The sequence below is a fragment of the Crocuta crocuta genome, unplaced genomic scaffold (assembly GCF_008692635.1).
Source record: "Crocuta crocuta isolate KB4526 unplaced genomic scaffold, BGI_CrCroc_1.0 scaffold466, whole genome shotgun sequence".
NCBI classification, from domain to species: domain Eukaryota; kingdom Metazoa; phylum Chordata; class Mammalia; order Carnivora; family Hyaenidae; genus Crocuta; species Crocuta crocuta.
In genome coordinates this window covers 6,005,303-6,022,543 of record NW_027529672.1, presented here as the reverse complement: position 1 = coordinate 6,022,543, position 17,241 = coordinate 6,005,303, and the positions used below count along the sequence as shown (strand labels likewise).

At 46.3% G+C, this 17,241-nt stretch overlaps 1 protein-coding gene across 5 annotated transcripts in view; it reads right to left on the bottom strand.

Annotated features, from left to right (window-relative positions):
* Positions 1–17,241, bottom strand: part of MGMT (O-6-methylguanine-DNA methyltransferase) — a 284,287-nt gene that overhangs the window by 1,556 nt on the left and 265,490 nt on the right. For all 5 annotated transcript variants that reach the window (XM_077762983.1, XM_077762985.1, XM_077762986.1 and 2 more), the window contains one exon: positions 5,660–5,799. In XM_077762983.1, the coding sequence (XP_077619109.1) occupies positions 5,660–5,799 (140 nt within the window). The remainder of the gene's footprint in view (positions 1–5,659; positions 5,800–17,241) is intronic.

Here is a 17,241-nt window from a genome sequence, read left to right as displayed (position 1 = left end):
GGCCCTGCCAGTCATTCTGCCCTTGCCTGGAGCTGGCCCAGTACAGACCCATGGGTGTCTGATCTTCCACATCTCAAACTGGGGGCCAGAGCTCATAGGTCCTGGATTTTGAGTCAGGGCCATGGTCACATGAGTAGTTTGTTATTCCCACAGCCACATGCAGGCCAACAATCCCACCTAACACACTCCCTGCAGTCAACTCTGCCAGGGGAGGAGGCCTCTGCCCTCTCCATGGCGGGGATGGGGGGACGCTCCTTTTCAGCAGCAGTCCCCAGGGGAGCACCTGGGTCCTCCTGCCACTGGCCTGGGCTATACAGACAGGAGCTCCACGTATGTCTGCTGGCAGAGCTGCTCAGTGTCTGTTCTCAGAATGGAGTCCACTGTGGAGGTGGGCACAGCGAGCCTTGCCCTTGCTTTTGATTTCCATGGGGTGGGGCACCCACTGGAAGGAGGGACACGCCACCCCACCCTTTACCCCCAGCCCAAGGGGAGGAAGACTCACTGACCAGCCATCCTGGGAGGAAGGCGTGAGAACGGCCAGCTTGGTCCCACGTGGGGTCCTGTCCCGCAGCACAGAGGTCATCACCACCTGACCCTGCTGGGCTGGTAACAGGGTGGGGAGGGGGCTCATTCCAGCCAGAATTCCTGGGAAGCCCACCGTGGCCATAGCGCCTCTCTAGATGAGCTTTTATTCGAATAAAGCTAATACCCTGCTGTCCTCTATGGATGGCTCAGTTGGCCCAGAACACAGGAGGAAAAGAAAGGGATGGCACTTGTGGCCCCTTAAAGACAAAGTGGACAGGAGCCTGTCTCAGGTGGTTGACCTCCCCTCACGGGCAGCCAGTGGACACTATTTAGAGCCCATCAACTGCAGGGGGCACACTCTGGTCCCACTGCAGGGGCTCTGGGGGATGAACGGTCATTTTGCTTCAAGATCCCAACAAGCAGTTACTCAGAACCCGACACTTCCCAGGACAGAGCATACAGTGGGTTCTCAGCAGAGTTCAAACCTCTCAGGAGAGGGCGTGCCCAGGGTCCCTCAGTCCTGAGTGGCTGCATCTTGACTGGGGTGCAGGGAGATGGGTGGGGGTCAGTCACGGAAGGCCCAAGACATGCTGGGGTGACAGTTCTCGTGTGGATCACAGAGGTGGCTCCGTGAAGAACAGCCAGCAGGCACGGCTACAGGAACTGCCCCAGCTCTGGGGATGGATCCTCAGCAGACCCCACCCTGGAAGGGCCTTGAGAGGTGCCTAGGGACAGCTCAGCTCCCATCCTGCCTCACCACCTGCAGCCCCAGCCCCACCCTCACCGGCCACTCTTGGTGCACTCGTGTGGCTGTTGTGCTCCGAATGTCCTGCAAGGAAAAACGGCTACTCCTGCAGGGCCCCCAAGGGTCAGAGTCCCTCCACTAAGTCTGTAGCTCAACAGAGAGAAGATTCACCTCCCCTACCATCAAGCTCCACCTCCAAAGACCTGAACTGGACAAAGTGACCAGCCACCAATCAGCTGAGTTTCTAGAAAAGTGGCTGAACACATGTGTGGGGTGTTTTCTCATGGCATATGGCCGCCCTGTGGCCATACAAAACTACCCACCTAGAGTGCCCCCTGTGGGCCCCGAGCCGCACCCGTCCCCGGGCAGATGGCACGGTCCCCAGTCCCAGCACTTGATTATGCCACCAGGGGAGCGTGCCCTGTGCCTGCTGTGGCGCATCACATGTCCTCCAACAAGCCCCAGGCCAGGTGTGGTGAGCCTTGGGGTACGTTTCCTGCCCAGGTTCCCACGGTGGTCTGGAGGCAAGGAGGGGAGTCCAGCCCTTGTGACACCTCTCTGCCAGCTGCCTGAGGGGGTCGCTGATGCGGCCTGGGTGCCAGCTGGCCCCGTGGGTAACCTAGCTCGGGTGCTGAGAACCTAACTTCCCCCATATCACAAATCAGTCCCCAATCTGTCTGCAAGTTTGGGCTGCCATGGGAATGCGTGTAGTCTCAGGGGGGTCTAAGAACGAGCCGCCGGGTCAGGGGGGATTGGGGGAAAGCTGGCTTCTCGTCTTTGCTACTTCGCACACCGAGAAAGCCCCTGTGGCTGCCCCGTCCCGCAAGCTGCTTGCCATCCCCGTCATCTCGGGAGGAGAAACAGAACATTTCAGGTCTGGACTACTGACTCTAATTGAGGGTTTTATCAAATACAATGGTCACATTAATAACTGCTTTGAGGACACGATAACCTAAAACTCAAGTTTTGACAGAGAAAGACGTAGAACCTAAATTCAAGTTAGTTTCACAGGCATTTAGGTACTGCTACAATGTTCCTACCCGATGGCCGACCTGAGGAGCAGGCTCAGATTCTCCCCCACCCCCCAACTCCATGCATCATGCGGACCACAGCACTGCTCCTTGGGAAGAGCAGTGACGGCGACTGACCCGACTTCATCTCATGCACACACTGCTGGATGGCAGGTGACTTGCCAAAGAAGCACAGTCTTTACAGCAGAAGTGGGGAGCACCACTTTTGTTTGTGTTCACTCTGGTGGTGGGTCTCAGACGACTAAAATAACGAAGGCTGCCAAAACGTATTTGTGCCCTACGGACGTTTCAAGGGATCCGCACCCTCTATACCCTCTCCTTGAAAGCCTGTGCTGCATAAAATGTAATTTTTATCAATAACCAAGCAGCTCATATCACAGCTGCATTGAAATCTTCATGCTGTGAAATCTAATTCATCCAATACGTGAATCCATCACTTACACAGACCCTTTCTCAAATGCTATAAAACTTCCAAACCCATAGATTTGTCTCCAACAAAAATAACACGAAGGGGCCTTTCAATCAATAACGGAATCCCTCTGATTCTGGTGCTGGCTGAATATTTTTTCCAACTTCGCCTTTGTTCTTGTGGTAGCAGCCCACAAGGGAGAGGGCTTGTTTTCACTTGCGGCCTCATCAATACCTAAATCCTGGTGAACAAGTGACACCGGGAAGCTGTAATCAATAGCTCCCTGTGCGTTTTTTTCTTCTGGTCAAATGGTTCAGCCCCACTGACGGCCCTGACACTTAGAACATGATGCTAAATCTTTATCAACAGCCATCTGGGTGACTGGCAGAACAAGACTCGGGGGGTCATTAACGCTCATGGCAATCTGTGAATAAACTAACTCCTCAGGAATGCGTTTGTTTAGAAAAAAGTGGGGAAACTCTCTGTGCAATGTATTGATCGCCTTTGAACTGCATTTAGCAAACTCTGTCTGAGGATGAAGGGAAGGGTGCTCTGGTGGGGGAGGGGCACGAGGCGTATCCAGTCTCAACTACGGGGAGGCTGGCCATCCTCCATGGTGAATGGGTGGTAGGGTGCACCTTCCAGAAGTCTGCCAAACCGTCCTACCTGGCCTAGTGAGTCCTCTGTGGAAAACTTGGAAAAATCAAGTGCTCAGGATGGGACCAGCGCCACCCCCTCACCCCCCGCCCCAAACAGCAACAAGCAACCCTTCCTCTGGCGGGAAGAGAAGCTCACGCCAACAGCAAGCGCTGTAATACGAGCCAGCATGTGTTCATGTTTATTGCAAGCCACCTAAGGAATTAATGCACAATGAGCTTCATGGTGTTTTGCAACATTCCAAACCCATTTTTTACTCTCCTTCCCGAAAGATACAATTGCTCTATTCAGCCTAAAGAGAGAGAGATTATCAGTGAGGAGGTCTCAGCGCTGCGCTGTTGGTGCTGAAGCCTATGCAGGGGGCTCTGAGGCTGGGCCTCCCGCTGCCAGCACCAAGTTGTGGTAGCGTCAGCCATGGCAGGGTCCTGGGTCGCCTCTTGGATGCCCCCAGCCCATTCCAAGGAGGTTTTAAATCAACTTCAAGGGAACCCCGTGACGATGGCAGGGTTCCCTGGGAGGCCAAGCAGATGCCGGCTGCACCTTTGAGGTTCCGCTCGCAGGCGCACCTGCAGCACGTCTGCATCACCATAGGAAGTCGCACCACGCCCTGCGGCCACCAGCATCTCTGCAACCGCCCTGCCCAGAGGGTCCCTGTGTGGTGCCCAACAACAGAGGGACACGTGGACAGGCCCCGAGGGCTTCCTCCCCCATCCTGGCCGCTCATGGCGCAGGAGAGCACCAAGAGGAGGGACCAAGCGCCTGCACGGTGCTCCCTCCTGATGTCGTCACTGCCATTCTCGACCTGGGCGTGAGGTGGGGAAGTCAATATGTGGGCTTTACGGACATTAGAGTTGTAAGCCTTGGGAGATCCTATTTTATAAATTTCAGTGACTGAGGCCATAGCTGGAGAGAGATGTTCATCGAGATTAATAGCAGGAGAAGAGAGTCATGCTGGTTGAGAACAATAAATGTTTCTGAATATTGCCACGAGCGTGATCGCTGAGCAGTGACGGCGTCTCCTTTTCAGAGAGTGAGAAACTGCTGTCATCACACAGAAGGCAGGTGCGGGGCTACTGATATGTCCATGTCCTTTAAGAATGCTTGTTCTTGGAGCAAGGACGGGTGGCAGCCACACCCAGGGGGAGCGACTCGGCACCCAGCTGCCTGCGTCACACGGTGGGAATCAAGTCAAACCTGTGTGAGCAGGGAGAGTGACTGATGCTACGCACAGGGCACGGAGAGTAGAAACGGGGCTACAACACGGATGAAGATCTGGGACAAAGGGCACTGCGACTGTACGGGTACAGGACAGGCAGAGTCCTGCCAGCTTCTAACGTACTCACAAAGCACTAAAGGGAGTCAGGATGCCATAGTGTCCCAGCCGTCTTTCTATCCAGAGCAGGGCCCAACTGCTCAACATGGAGTCACAACCTGGGAGAAGACGGTCCTTCCCAAGGAACCATGCAGGTCAAAGTTTATCAGGAAGTTAAAAAATCACACTCATATAGGGCGCCTGGGGGGCTTAGTTAAGCGTCCAACTTTAGCTCAGGTCATGATCTCACAGTTCGTGGGTTCGAGCCCTGCGTCGGGCTCTGTGCTGACAGCCAGCTCAGAGCCTGGAGCTGCTTCAGATTCTGTGTCTCCCTCTCTGATCCTCCCCTGCTCACGCTGTCTCTTGCTCTCAGAAAAGAANGAGCCACCCCTGAAGAAGACATGTCTGAAGGTGACGAATCATCCCAGTTGGCAGGGTGCACGTCCGGGCGTCCTTCCTCATGTGTCAGATTTCCACCCTCCCTAACGGTCAGGCCTAGAGAGACTGGTCTAAGAGAACATGGTCCTAGGGCTGTGTCTGGACCCCAGCGTGTGCTTCCTTCTAGAACGATGCTCTGCATGGGCAGCCTGTCTGTCGTCTGGCTCCTGGAAGAGTGTCAGGCACACTAGGGACCCCATACACCCAGTCACTGAACGAATGGACAAATGTCCACCCACTGCTGTCTCCAGGCTTTCTCCTCCTGTGGCCACAACACGCACGGAGATGGGTGCTGGCATGGAAAAGCTTCCTTACCACCTTCACCAAAAATGGGGGACAGGGGTGTAACCTAGCAGGGGCCACCCACACCTCTTCTGGGGGCCCTACACAAATGCCTCCTCTCCTCTCCTCCCCACGTGGTGCCACACAGGCCGCCTCAGAGACACACAGCACAGGGCCCCAGGCCCACCAAGGGCCATGTCAAACCCCCCACCCCCCGGCCACCTGTGGCCCTGTTGACACGCACACTGACAGGGACTTACAGGATTGGCCCTCATCGCTCCGCCCACGGCCCGTGCTGCTCGGGGCTTGCCTGCCAGGGCTGCTAATTGCTGGTAAGAAACCACTTCTCCGAGTTTGACAACCTTCAGCAGCTTCCACAGCACCTGTCTGGTGAATGACTCTGAAAGGGAGAATGCAGAATGACGTTATGTGGACAAGCAGCTCCTGCGGCTCTGATGTAGAAAGCTGCTGGTCCCGAAACAGAAAACATGTGAACGGAAACAGAGGGGCTACAGTCAATGAAAATGTGGCCTCCACGCATGGTCCCGTCACATGGGCAGGCCCCTTCACAGCCATCCCGCCACTGTGCACCCCAGATCTGCAACTCCCTGCCCCCCTCCCCAGTCCCACGCAGGAAGGATCACGCAATGCCCTTCCAGGACTGGGGTGTGCACATATTCATAAGAACAGAAGGCCATGCCTGCCTACTGACTTCAGAGCCTCTTCTACTGCTGGTTCATTGCCAACTTCAGTTGGGACACACAAGGAAAAAGGAGCCATGGGCCGGGCTGTGATTTTATGCTAGGCATCCGCATCCAGCAGCGAGCAGGCTCAGAATGCCAAACACCACGTACGTGGGGCTGGCGGTGACCTTGGCTACAGGCATCTGTAATGAACAGGGCTGCACAAATAAAATAACTTTATTCCCATTTTAATTGACCGACCACATCAAATTCCATTTGCTCCTCATCCTGCTGTGGGAATGAACAGGTGAACGCATGAGAACATTCTCTCCCTCTGCCTCCAGCTTTGTGAAGGGGGCTGGTCTGAATCGATGCCTATTGTCTCTGCAAAGGGAGCACACGGCTCAGGAGCACTGGACACGGAGCTGTGTCCCCCATGGTGGGGGTGGTGAGCCCCCCGGGGGCGGGAGTTCCCGACGGCGACAACAAAGGGACGGCTCCCGGGCAGCGGTGGTGTCCCGGAGTGTGTCCGTAACAGCACTAATTACACTCGGTGCCAGGCTGGCAAAGTGCGATTTGGTTCTTAAAGGAAACACACCCTTACATGCGTGTTAAATAATAAAAATCACTTCTTAACTGAAGGGAATGATAATCACTTCACTGGGAAAAAAAATCTGTTTAGTCTTTATTATAACATTAAGCAAATTAAACATCAGCATAATCCAGGTGATACTAGAACAGGGTCATCAAAGAAATTAACTTTGTTGTTCATTAATTTACATGGATTAGTAGAGGGCAAAAAGATAGCAAATGTGCTCTAGTTTTTTATGATATAATTTCAAACTGTACACCATTTGTGGCAGGAGGGTGACTTTGGGGTTAATCAGACTGATTTGTCCTTTTAATTGCTTTCTATTCAAAGAAAATTCATTAGATAATGTTCTCTTCAAAATTCATGAATCAATTTAACTGAAGAAACCACATTAACAGCTTTGGGTTCATTAGCACATGCAGTTGTGTTACTGGCTGATTGCTCGCAGGGTTTCCTTAGGCAAACACACTCTGTTTACTGTGATTTCTTCAGAAAGGGGTTTGAAATCAAACTGTTCATCATTACCATTGTGGCTGTTACGCCTCACTTAAAAACAAACAAACAAAAACATACCAAAAAAAAAAAAACCACACCCACAAAAACAAAAGAAGAAAGAGGAGGCCGGCCACCTGGTGATGACTTGGGGAGACCTCGATTTCAGGGACGAGGGTTCTAGAAAAGAGACTGACGAAAGTAGCATGTCACAGAGACCAGTGGAGGCCCGTCTCCAGTCTCCCTCATACCATAGAGGGGTTGCTGTGTGTGTTCTGAGGGATGCCGCCCAGGTGTGCCAGGGGAGGAGCCCAGAATGTTCCCAAAGCTGTAGGACTGCAAGGAGAGATGCGCGTGTGAGCTCACCAGGGCCACAGGACAGGTCCGAGGGGCGAGTGCCACGGCACGGAGCACCTGCCCTTCCAGGTGTGGTGTCGTAGGATAAGACAATCATGTGTCTGTATGTGAGCACAGAGTTTACCAGTTTCAGCTTTGCTGTCAATTTTTCATGGGAAATAATTTCTCACCTTGTGCATACCAGGCTGAGTATTAGGAAAAATGGCTCAAATAATGCAATATTTAGCAATTAAGCATGTCATGTTATAAATGTAACTGAGAACCCAATTTCACCCTATAGGGAGCAAATGCATTAATTAGTCGGAGCGGCGCTCGGCGACAGTGCCTTTGACCCCAGCCCGTGCAAAATCAGACCATGAAACGGCTTTCCTTTTGAGGAGGGACTGACACTGTCAGCTGTTAAGTATCATTCTAAAACAGGGTGAAGCCTCATCATAAAAATTAACATGCTGATGTGGAAAATCTATTTTCTGGAGTTGGAGGCATCCACTAAGTCCTCAGCGGCTGGACCATCATTGCAGGCGGCCCAAAGGGCAGCCATTGGGTGATCACCCTTCCCCCACCCGGTTCGGTCTCCCCAGGGAGCAGGCATGACCCCAGAGCTGTGCACAACGGCCTCTGCTGGCCATGTTCCCCCGCTCCTCCCCATCCTTTTTCCAGCCTCTCCTGGGGCCTGGGTACCGTAAGCAGGGCTGCATTCGGCCTTGCGGCCACAGGAGGCTCTGCTGGAGGGGGCTTGCTTCCTGAGCTCCATTCTCTTCAGGACGCTGCCGTTTTCGTTTCCGCGGGGGTGGCCACTTACACATATCGACCAGGAGCACCTAACCCGCCCAAGCCTGTGTTCTACATTCTCTCTGGCTGGACTGTATGTCATCAGCCTCCTAGGGGCTCATGACAGGGTCACCAACAGCAGCCAGGGAAGATGTCATTCTATGTCATGGACACCAGAGTTTTATGTGTGAGCTCTCCTCATGCCACTTGTGAGAGTGGAGATCAAGGCAGCCTTCACTGGTGTGCCTGGGCAGACACAGCCACGTACGGCTCCGAGAAGGGAGCCCGCGCAGATGCCGTAGTCCCCACGTACACGGGAGGAACAGACTAGAGGCCAAGGCAGACATCAGGGTCCAGTGTCTTGGATGAGTTGTCCCCTTCTCCTGGGCCTCTGCCTTTTCCCCAGTGATAAACAGCATCACAAGAGCTCCCTGGACAGACATGTCCCGTACCCCACCATGCGCTGCTACGCTTGGACACAGCTGCTCAGTGGTAGGGCTGGGCCCGGAGACCAGGTCTGTCTAAGACCATGGCTGAGACTCAGCCTTGTCTTCCCGAGTGAGCAAGAACACCATGCTTTGGAATCCATCGGGGAGAATCCTTCTTTCAAGGTGACCTTGTTGCAGGGTGCAGGTTCCTGAGGGAGGGCTGTCCCTCAGCTGCTCAGGGCTTGGGCTCTCCACCACCAGGCTGCGGCTAGATGGCACACTCAGGTGCAGATGCACGGCTGTGCGCCCACAGCTTAAGTGTGCAAGTCTCATCTCTCTCTCTCTCTCTCTCTCCCTGAGGAGGGAGAAGGGTCTCCTGATGCTCTGAGTGGGGGAATCGCCTGCTATTATCACTGAGCTCTTGCACCCCAGCCCCCAAGCAATCCGGAGGCCCATGTCTCTTTCTGTTGGGAGCAGCTGTGGCGCCTAGGTGCACAAGCCCTGGCCGCTCTTCTCTGTCCTCTCAGTGCTTGGCTCTGAACGTCGGTGCAGTCTCAGGAGGTGTGTGGGTGAGTGGGTAAGTAAGGCCAGATTAGGAGCAAGGACCAAACAGGATCCCTGAGAACTGGAAAGGAGCAGGGAAGACTGCAGAGAAAGAGAAGCTTGGGAAAGCAGGCTGACAAGGTGTTTGTACACTCCTGGACTCACTCCTGACCTGTGCATGTGTATATCAGACTCTGCATTAAAGACTTGGAGGATGGATGCAAGGGTTTCAGACTGGCCACGCATCTGCAGGACGGCACACCTGCACAGCACTGTGGAGTCCAAACAACGGAATGGATGTTGAAACCACAATCTGCAGAGACCTGGTCTGAACGAGGAAGCTGAATTCATCCAGGTCAAGTGCCTCCTAAAAATAAACAGCAGTGCTATCTATACATTGCACTCACACAAGACTGAGTCCCAGAACCTAACATTCAAAATGATCAGGTATAATCCAAAGTGCCTCGGCAAACAGAGAATCAGAAAACCCTCAACTCGTCTTGGAAGAGATAATTAACAAACATCAAGGCCAAGATGCCACATAAGTTAGAATCATGTGACAAAATTTTGTCCCTGGTGTCCTGAGGATTAGTTGACAAATGAAACAGTAAGATACTTAAAGTGCATGATGTGAGAATTTCATATACATTGTCTGGTAACTTTGAAGGACCTGCAATAAAAATGCTGCAAGATGGGGAAAATACCTTTGAAAGAAAAAGATACAGAGTTTCAAAGAAATACAAGTTATAAAGAAAAGCAAATGGAAATTTAGTGCAGAAAAATACAAAACATAGAAACTGCATGGTCACAACAGCAGAATGGAGACGACAGAGGAAAGAGTCAATAAACTGAAGCCAACAGAAATGATCTGATCTGAGAAACAGAGTAAAACATGTTAAACAACAAAAAACTCGAAAGGTGACGCACAGGACAAAACCAAACTGTCTAATGGTAGTGTGGCTGGAATTCCAGGGGAAGAGGAAGAAGAATACAGTGCAGAAAAAATTTGAGTCACTGATCACTGGCCAAAGATACACAATGTCAAGTCGAAAGCTAGTAAACCAGGAATAGGACAAGCCCAGGGAAATCTACTCCCAAATGTATCATGATGACACTGGTGGAATCTAAAGACAAAGAAAATCTCTGAAACAACCAGAGAAAAATGATATATTATTTAAAAGGGACTGAGAGTTTGAATGCCAGCAGAATTCTCATCAGAAACCATGGAGGTCAGAAGGAAGTAAAACAGCGATTTTATAAAGTGCTCAACGATGAGAAAGAAACTCAGAATTCTATATCCAGTTTAAAAAAAAAAACCTCTTCAGAAATAAAGCTAAAATTAAGACACGTTCGGAGAGAAACAAAAGTGCTGCCAGTCGACGTGAGCTAGAAGAATCGCTGAAGGAAGGTCTTTAAGCAAGAAGGGACAGGAGACTGGAGGGGGCAGCCTGGGAGCTTAGCAGTAAAGGCAGAACAAAAGGAATGGTAATTATCTGGGTAAATATCATGGACTGCTCTTCTGCTGAGTTCTTTAAAAAAAGGAGGCAGACTGGGACAGATTGCTCTGAAAGTTAAGTATGCAATATTATAATCCCTATAAAGAGAAAATAGTAAAATAACCTAACAGTTAAACAGAAGCTAAAAAACAGAAGTTAAAATAGCCCCAAAGAAGGGAAAGGGAAAGAGAAATGAAAAACAGAGAAGAGAGAAAACAAATAATTATGTAACAATAAAGTAATAATAAATGAAATGTTTAGATAGATATTCTATCATATTAGTAATTACTTTAAGTGTAAATGAACTTTCTTCACCAATGAAAAATAACAATGTGTCAGATGGATTGAAAAAACAACCCAAGTGTGTGTTGTCTACAAGAAATTCACTTAAATTATAGACACAGAGGAGTTAAAACTAAAAGAATGGAAAAAGTATACCATGTAAACACAGTGATCTAAGAAAAGTTAGTATTGGTCAAAGTAGATTGAAGAGCACAACTTCCAGGGGTAAAAAGGAGTTCTACATAATGACAAAGGGACAGCTCACAACAAGGACATAGCAACCCGAAACCTTTATGCACCTAACAAATGAGTTTCAAATAAAGCAAAAACTGACAAAACCGAAAGGAGAATTAGACAAACACACAATCACACTTGGAGACCTCACTTCTCTCTCAGTAACTAACAGAAGTGGTCGACAGAAAATCAAGGACACAGACATGAAAAACACCACGAGTCAACTGGTTTCAACTGACATTGACACAACACTACTTGATCACAGAATAGATGTTCTTTTCAAATGCACACTAAAAACTGACCAAGATACACCGTATTCTGGGGCATAAAACAAACTAACAAATTTGAAATAACTGAAGTCATTTAAGTCATATTCTCTGATCATAATGGAATTAGACTAGATATTAACAACAAAGATGACTGGAAAACTCCAAACATTTGGACAGAAAATAAGGCACTTTTAAATAATCCATGGGTCACAGAGAAAGTCTTTAGGGATATTACAAAACAATACATTGAACTGAATGAAACTGAAAATACAGCAAGTCACAATTTACAGGATACAGCTGAAACAATATTTAGAGGGAAATTTATAGTATTATATGTGTATTTTACAGAAGAAGGGTCTCAAGTTAATAATCTAAGCTTCCACTTTAAACAAGAAAGAGCAAAGTAAAACTAAGGAAGGAAATAATAAAGGTAACAGCACAAACCAATGAAATTGAAATAAGGAAAATGATAGAGTAAAATACATGAAGCCAAAACTGTGTTCTTTGAAAAGATCAATAAAATTGATAGAGCTTTAGTAAGACTGATTACAAAAAGAAGAAGAAACAAGTTATCAACATTAGGCATAAATAAGGGGATGTCATGACTGACTTCACAGACATTAACTGGAGAACGAAATATTCCTACAAGTAACTCTTATGCACAACATTGAACAACATGGATGAAACAGACCAACATTATCAAAAACTACAAACTACCAAAATCACATCCAAGACAAGATAAACAACTGGAACAGTCCTATAACTATCACAGAACATTAACTGACAGTTAAAAACCTTCTGAAATCACTAGGGCCAGATATTTTCACCATTAAATTCTATCAAACATTTAAAGAAGAAATACATCAACTCAGGATAATCTTTTATAGAAAACAGAGAAGAAGGGAACACTTCCCAAAACATTTTAAGAGACTGGAATTACTCCAATATGAAAACCAGAAGAAGTCAGAATCCAGAAAGGTACAGATTAATATTTCTCATTAACTATGTAAAAATTCTCAACAAAGCACTGGCAAATCAAATACAGCAATATATAAAAAGAATAAGAAAGCAAAATTAAGTGGAGTTTGAGGAGTCAAAAGCGGATTCAATATTTGAAAAATGAACCTATATATAAAGCTACAGTAATTAAGACAGGGCATAAATCAGTGGGACAGACTAGAAACAGACTCGCACAAATACAGAAGAAAAGGAAATTCGATGGACAAATGACAGTATTTCCAACAAATGGTTCTGGAACAATTGTAAAGCCACATGCAAAAAAAAAAAAAAAAAGATTCTAGATACAGACCAGGCATCTTTTATAAAAACTAACTAAAAAATGTGTTGTAGACCTAAAACTAAAAGGCAAAACTATAAAACTTTCAGAAGGTAACACAGGAAAAAAATCTAGATAATTGTGGGTTTAGGGAAAAATTCTTAGAGACAGTATGATCCATAAAAAAAATAGTTGGACCTTATTAAAAGTAATTTCTGCTCTGTGAAAAGTGCTGTTAAGTTACTGAAAAGAAAAGCCACAGGCTGAAAGAACATATTTGCAGAACACATATCTGATCAAGGACTTACATCCAAACTATAGAAAAAATTCTTAAAACTCAACAATAGGAAAATAAACCAATTATAAAATGGTAAAAGGACATCACAGCAAAGAAGATATACAGAGACAAACAAGCATATGAAGAGATTTTTAAAATCATTTGTCATCAGGGAATTATAGATTAAAACAAGGTACAATTATATGCCTATTAGAATAGCTACACAAACCTCCAAATCCAACAGTACAGACTGCTGAGGAGAATGTGAGGCATCCTGGATGTTCATTCACTGCTGATGAAAACACAAAATGGTACAGCTACTTGGGAGAGAATCTGGCACTTTCTTCTAAAACTAAACAGAGGCTTTCTACATGAACCAGTAATTGTAGTCCTGAGTATTTACTCAACTTATCTGAAAACGTATGGCCACACTAAAACCTACCTGTGAATATTTATATCAGCTTTATTCACTTAGTGATAAAAGCTGGAAGCAACTAAGATGTTTTTCAATAGATAACATGGATAAGCTATGGAACATCCATACAATGGAATATTATTCAGTCAAACAGAGTGATCCATCAAGCCACAAAATGACATGGAGTTACTTTAATGTGTATTTGCTAAGTGAAAGAGACAAGTCTGAAAAAGTTACATAGTATATGATCCCAATTATGTGATGTTTTTGAAAAGGAAAAGCAATAGAGACAGAAAACTCTTATATGTAAAACATATACAAATTAACCACAACAAAAGCATTTAGAAGACTGGCAGATCCCAGGAAGGGGTGTAGACTGGGTTAAGAAAATCTAAGTGTATTACAACTTATGAACATATGAACAACCTCACTGAAGTTGGAAAGGAAAACTAGTGATCCAAGCAACTCTGGAAATGAATCTGTAAGACTAAAAGCAAAAGGAATTGCATATACACACTCTACTTGATAAAGTTGTTTCCCATGGAGGTACAGGTTAAAGATTCTCATACTGCTCTATGGTATACTGGACTTGATCGATTAATTAAATGGCTGGTGGAAGGTGGGTGCCAGTTATATTAACTTCTCAAACTATTAAAAATGAACAAGTATGAGCCATAATAATAATAGTCTAAGAAAGTCATGTATCAACTGAGGCAAAAAAAAAAAAAAAGCAAAAACAAAGGTCAACATCTGTTCATGATAAAAGCTCTCAACCATTTAGGAATAGAAAAGTAACACCCTCAACCTGATAAATGTATTGACAAAAAAAAATCTCTAGTGCTAATTATCATACTTAATTGTGGAAAAAAAATGAATGCATTTCCCTCAAAATTAAAAAAAATGCAAGGATTCCCACTACTATTCAATACCATAGTACAAGTTCTAGCCACTGCAATAAAGAAAAATAAATAAAAGTCCAACATTTTGGAAAAAAGAAAACTGTNCTCCTAGAAATAAAAAAAAAAAAAAAAAAAAAAAAAAAAAAAATCTTTGAATGAGTTTAGCTAGGTTACTAGATACAAAGTCAACACAGCAAAATCACACTTCTAGGTTAGTGATAATAGTTCCAAACAAAAATACTTAGATGTTAATCTAAAATTATATGTAAGATCCTTATGTGTAAAATGAAATGCTGTTAAAAGAAATCAAAGAATACCTAAGTAATTTTAGAGACATACTATGCTCATGGATAGGAAGCTTCAATATAAAAATTACAGTTCTCCACAAACTGATCTAAAAATTTATTTCTATTCCAGTCAAAATCCCAGGGAATTTACTGTAGATACAGACAAGCTGATTCTAAAACTTACATGGAGAGGTAACGGAACTTGAATACTCAAAATACTTTGAAAAAGGAAAGAAAAAACTAGTTGGAGAAGTCACATTAACAGTTTTTAAGACTTACTATGCTCTATAGGAATAAAGGTAATATGAAATTTGTAAAGGGGTAATCACACAGATTGATGGAATCTGATAGAGATTTCTAAGAGACACACACAAGTATGTCCAAATGGTTTCTGACCAAGGTACAAAAGCATTTCAATGAAAAAAGGATATTTTCAAAAGTGGTTTGGAAAACTGGATATCCACATGCAAAACACTGAATCATAATATAAATCTCAGACCTTACAAAAAGTTAATTCAAAATAGATCATATCTCTAAATGTAACACTTTAAACTAAAAAAGAAAAACCTGAAAGAAAACTTAGAACATCTTTGTGGCCTGAAATTAGGCAAACAATTCTTAGTAAGATGTGTCATCAAAAGAACAATCCATAAATTAAAAAAATTAATTGAACTTCATCAAAATGACAAAAAAAATTGGTCTGTGAAAGTCAGCATTAACAGAATGTAACACAAGTTGCAGACTGGGGAAAAATATTTGGAAATAACATACTCAACAAAGAACTTATAACCACAATATATAAAGAACTCTCTAGAGTCAATAGTATTAAACTACCTAATTAATAAATGGGCAAAAGACTTGAACTGATAGTTCATTCAAATGGTAAATGTTTGAATACGTGTTCAACATAACCATAAGGGAAATGCCACCTGAAGCCACAATGAGATGGCATTACACATCTATTAGAATGGCTATAATAAAAGTTATGTAAACAAACAAAGGTATACCTACACTATGGAATATGACAGTTAAAAGGCATAAACTACAGACACATACAAAAATTTGGCTGGATCTCAAAGGCATTAAGCTGAATGACAGAAGCCAGGCTTGAAAGGTTAAATGCCGAGTCCATGTCCATGTGTCATGGAGATGGAGAACAGACCGGTGGTTGCTAAGAATCAGGAGAGAGGTGGGGTGGGGGTGGGGGGGCAGCAGTGACAACAGAGGGGCAGCAGGAGGCAGCTTTTAGGATGATGGAGTCCTGATTACAGTGGCAGCTATGGAAATCTATACATGTATTAGAACTCAGTGCTGCAGTTTTACTACATGTTAGCATAAAAAAAATAAGTTGGAAAACATAGAAGGAAACCTTTTCCAATCATTTGGTCTTTAATCAATCTCCCTGACGTTCAAGATGTCCACTTACAGCAGAGCCTTGGTCACATTCCCTGCAAATGATTTCCTCTCTTCAGTGTGAGCATCGGGCCCGGTCTTCCCTGCACTCATTTGGGGACGACACTGTGGTCAGGGGAGAGCACCCCTGCCACGGGAGACAGAGCAGCTCCACTTCCCTGTGATTGGCCAGGGCCTAGAACTGACTACTGGGTGTCTACTGCAATCTGCCAAGCCCCACTCAGGTGTTCCTGTAATTAGCAGAGGAGGCTAAGGCCATTTAGGCCAAGAGGAAGCTGTTCAACCTATGCCCATGGCTGGGGATGCAGTTCTGTCCTAAGTACTGAGACCCATGGGACCCCTGCAGCCCTACAGCCTCCCAGACACGCTTGGCAAGAGTAGCAGCTGCTGGCCAGAGTGGCGGGTCCCAGTGGGCTTTCCTGGGCCAGGGAACTGGGCCATGTCTGGCAGGGGGAGGGCGCTCATGGGCCCGCCTCAGGTCCCTGCGAAAATAACTTGTTTTATTTCACCATGCTCCCCACAGCCTCCACAAACCCAGAAGTAACAGAGAAGAAACAAAGGGGAAAAAAAGCTTATAGGAGGTCACTCCAAAGGTTCAGGAATACAGCATTTTTGTTTATACATGTCCTACCAAACCAAACGATGTGAATTAAACATATGTGTATGACGTCAGATTAGCACCCCTGCACAGGCCTGAGCTTCCTGACAGCGGGACAGTGCATGTGTCATATGCAAGCATGTGAAAATCTACTGTGGACCCGCAATCCGGGTCAGGATGGCACATGGCCACCCACACATGGCCACAGCTCTGCCAACAGGCAGACTGGCCATGACTGCGGGGAACAGAGCCCCATATCAATCTTTTTTTTTTTTTTCAATTTTCAGAGACAGCACGCACAAGTGGGGGAGGGGGCAGAGGAAGAGAGGGAGAGAATCCTAAGTAGGCTCCAAGCTCAGGGTGGTGCCTGATGGGGGGCTTGATCATATAACCCTGGGATCATGCCCTGAGTTGGACGCTCAACCAACTCAGCCACCCAGGCGCCCCTTACATCTTTATTTCTAATGTATTGCAGGACAGGCTACGAACCCCTGTGGCACTGGCTGGTGTGCACCACCACTGTCCCCCGG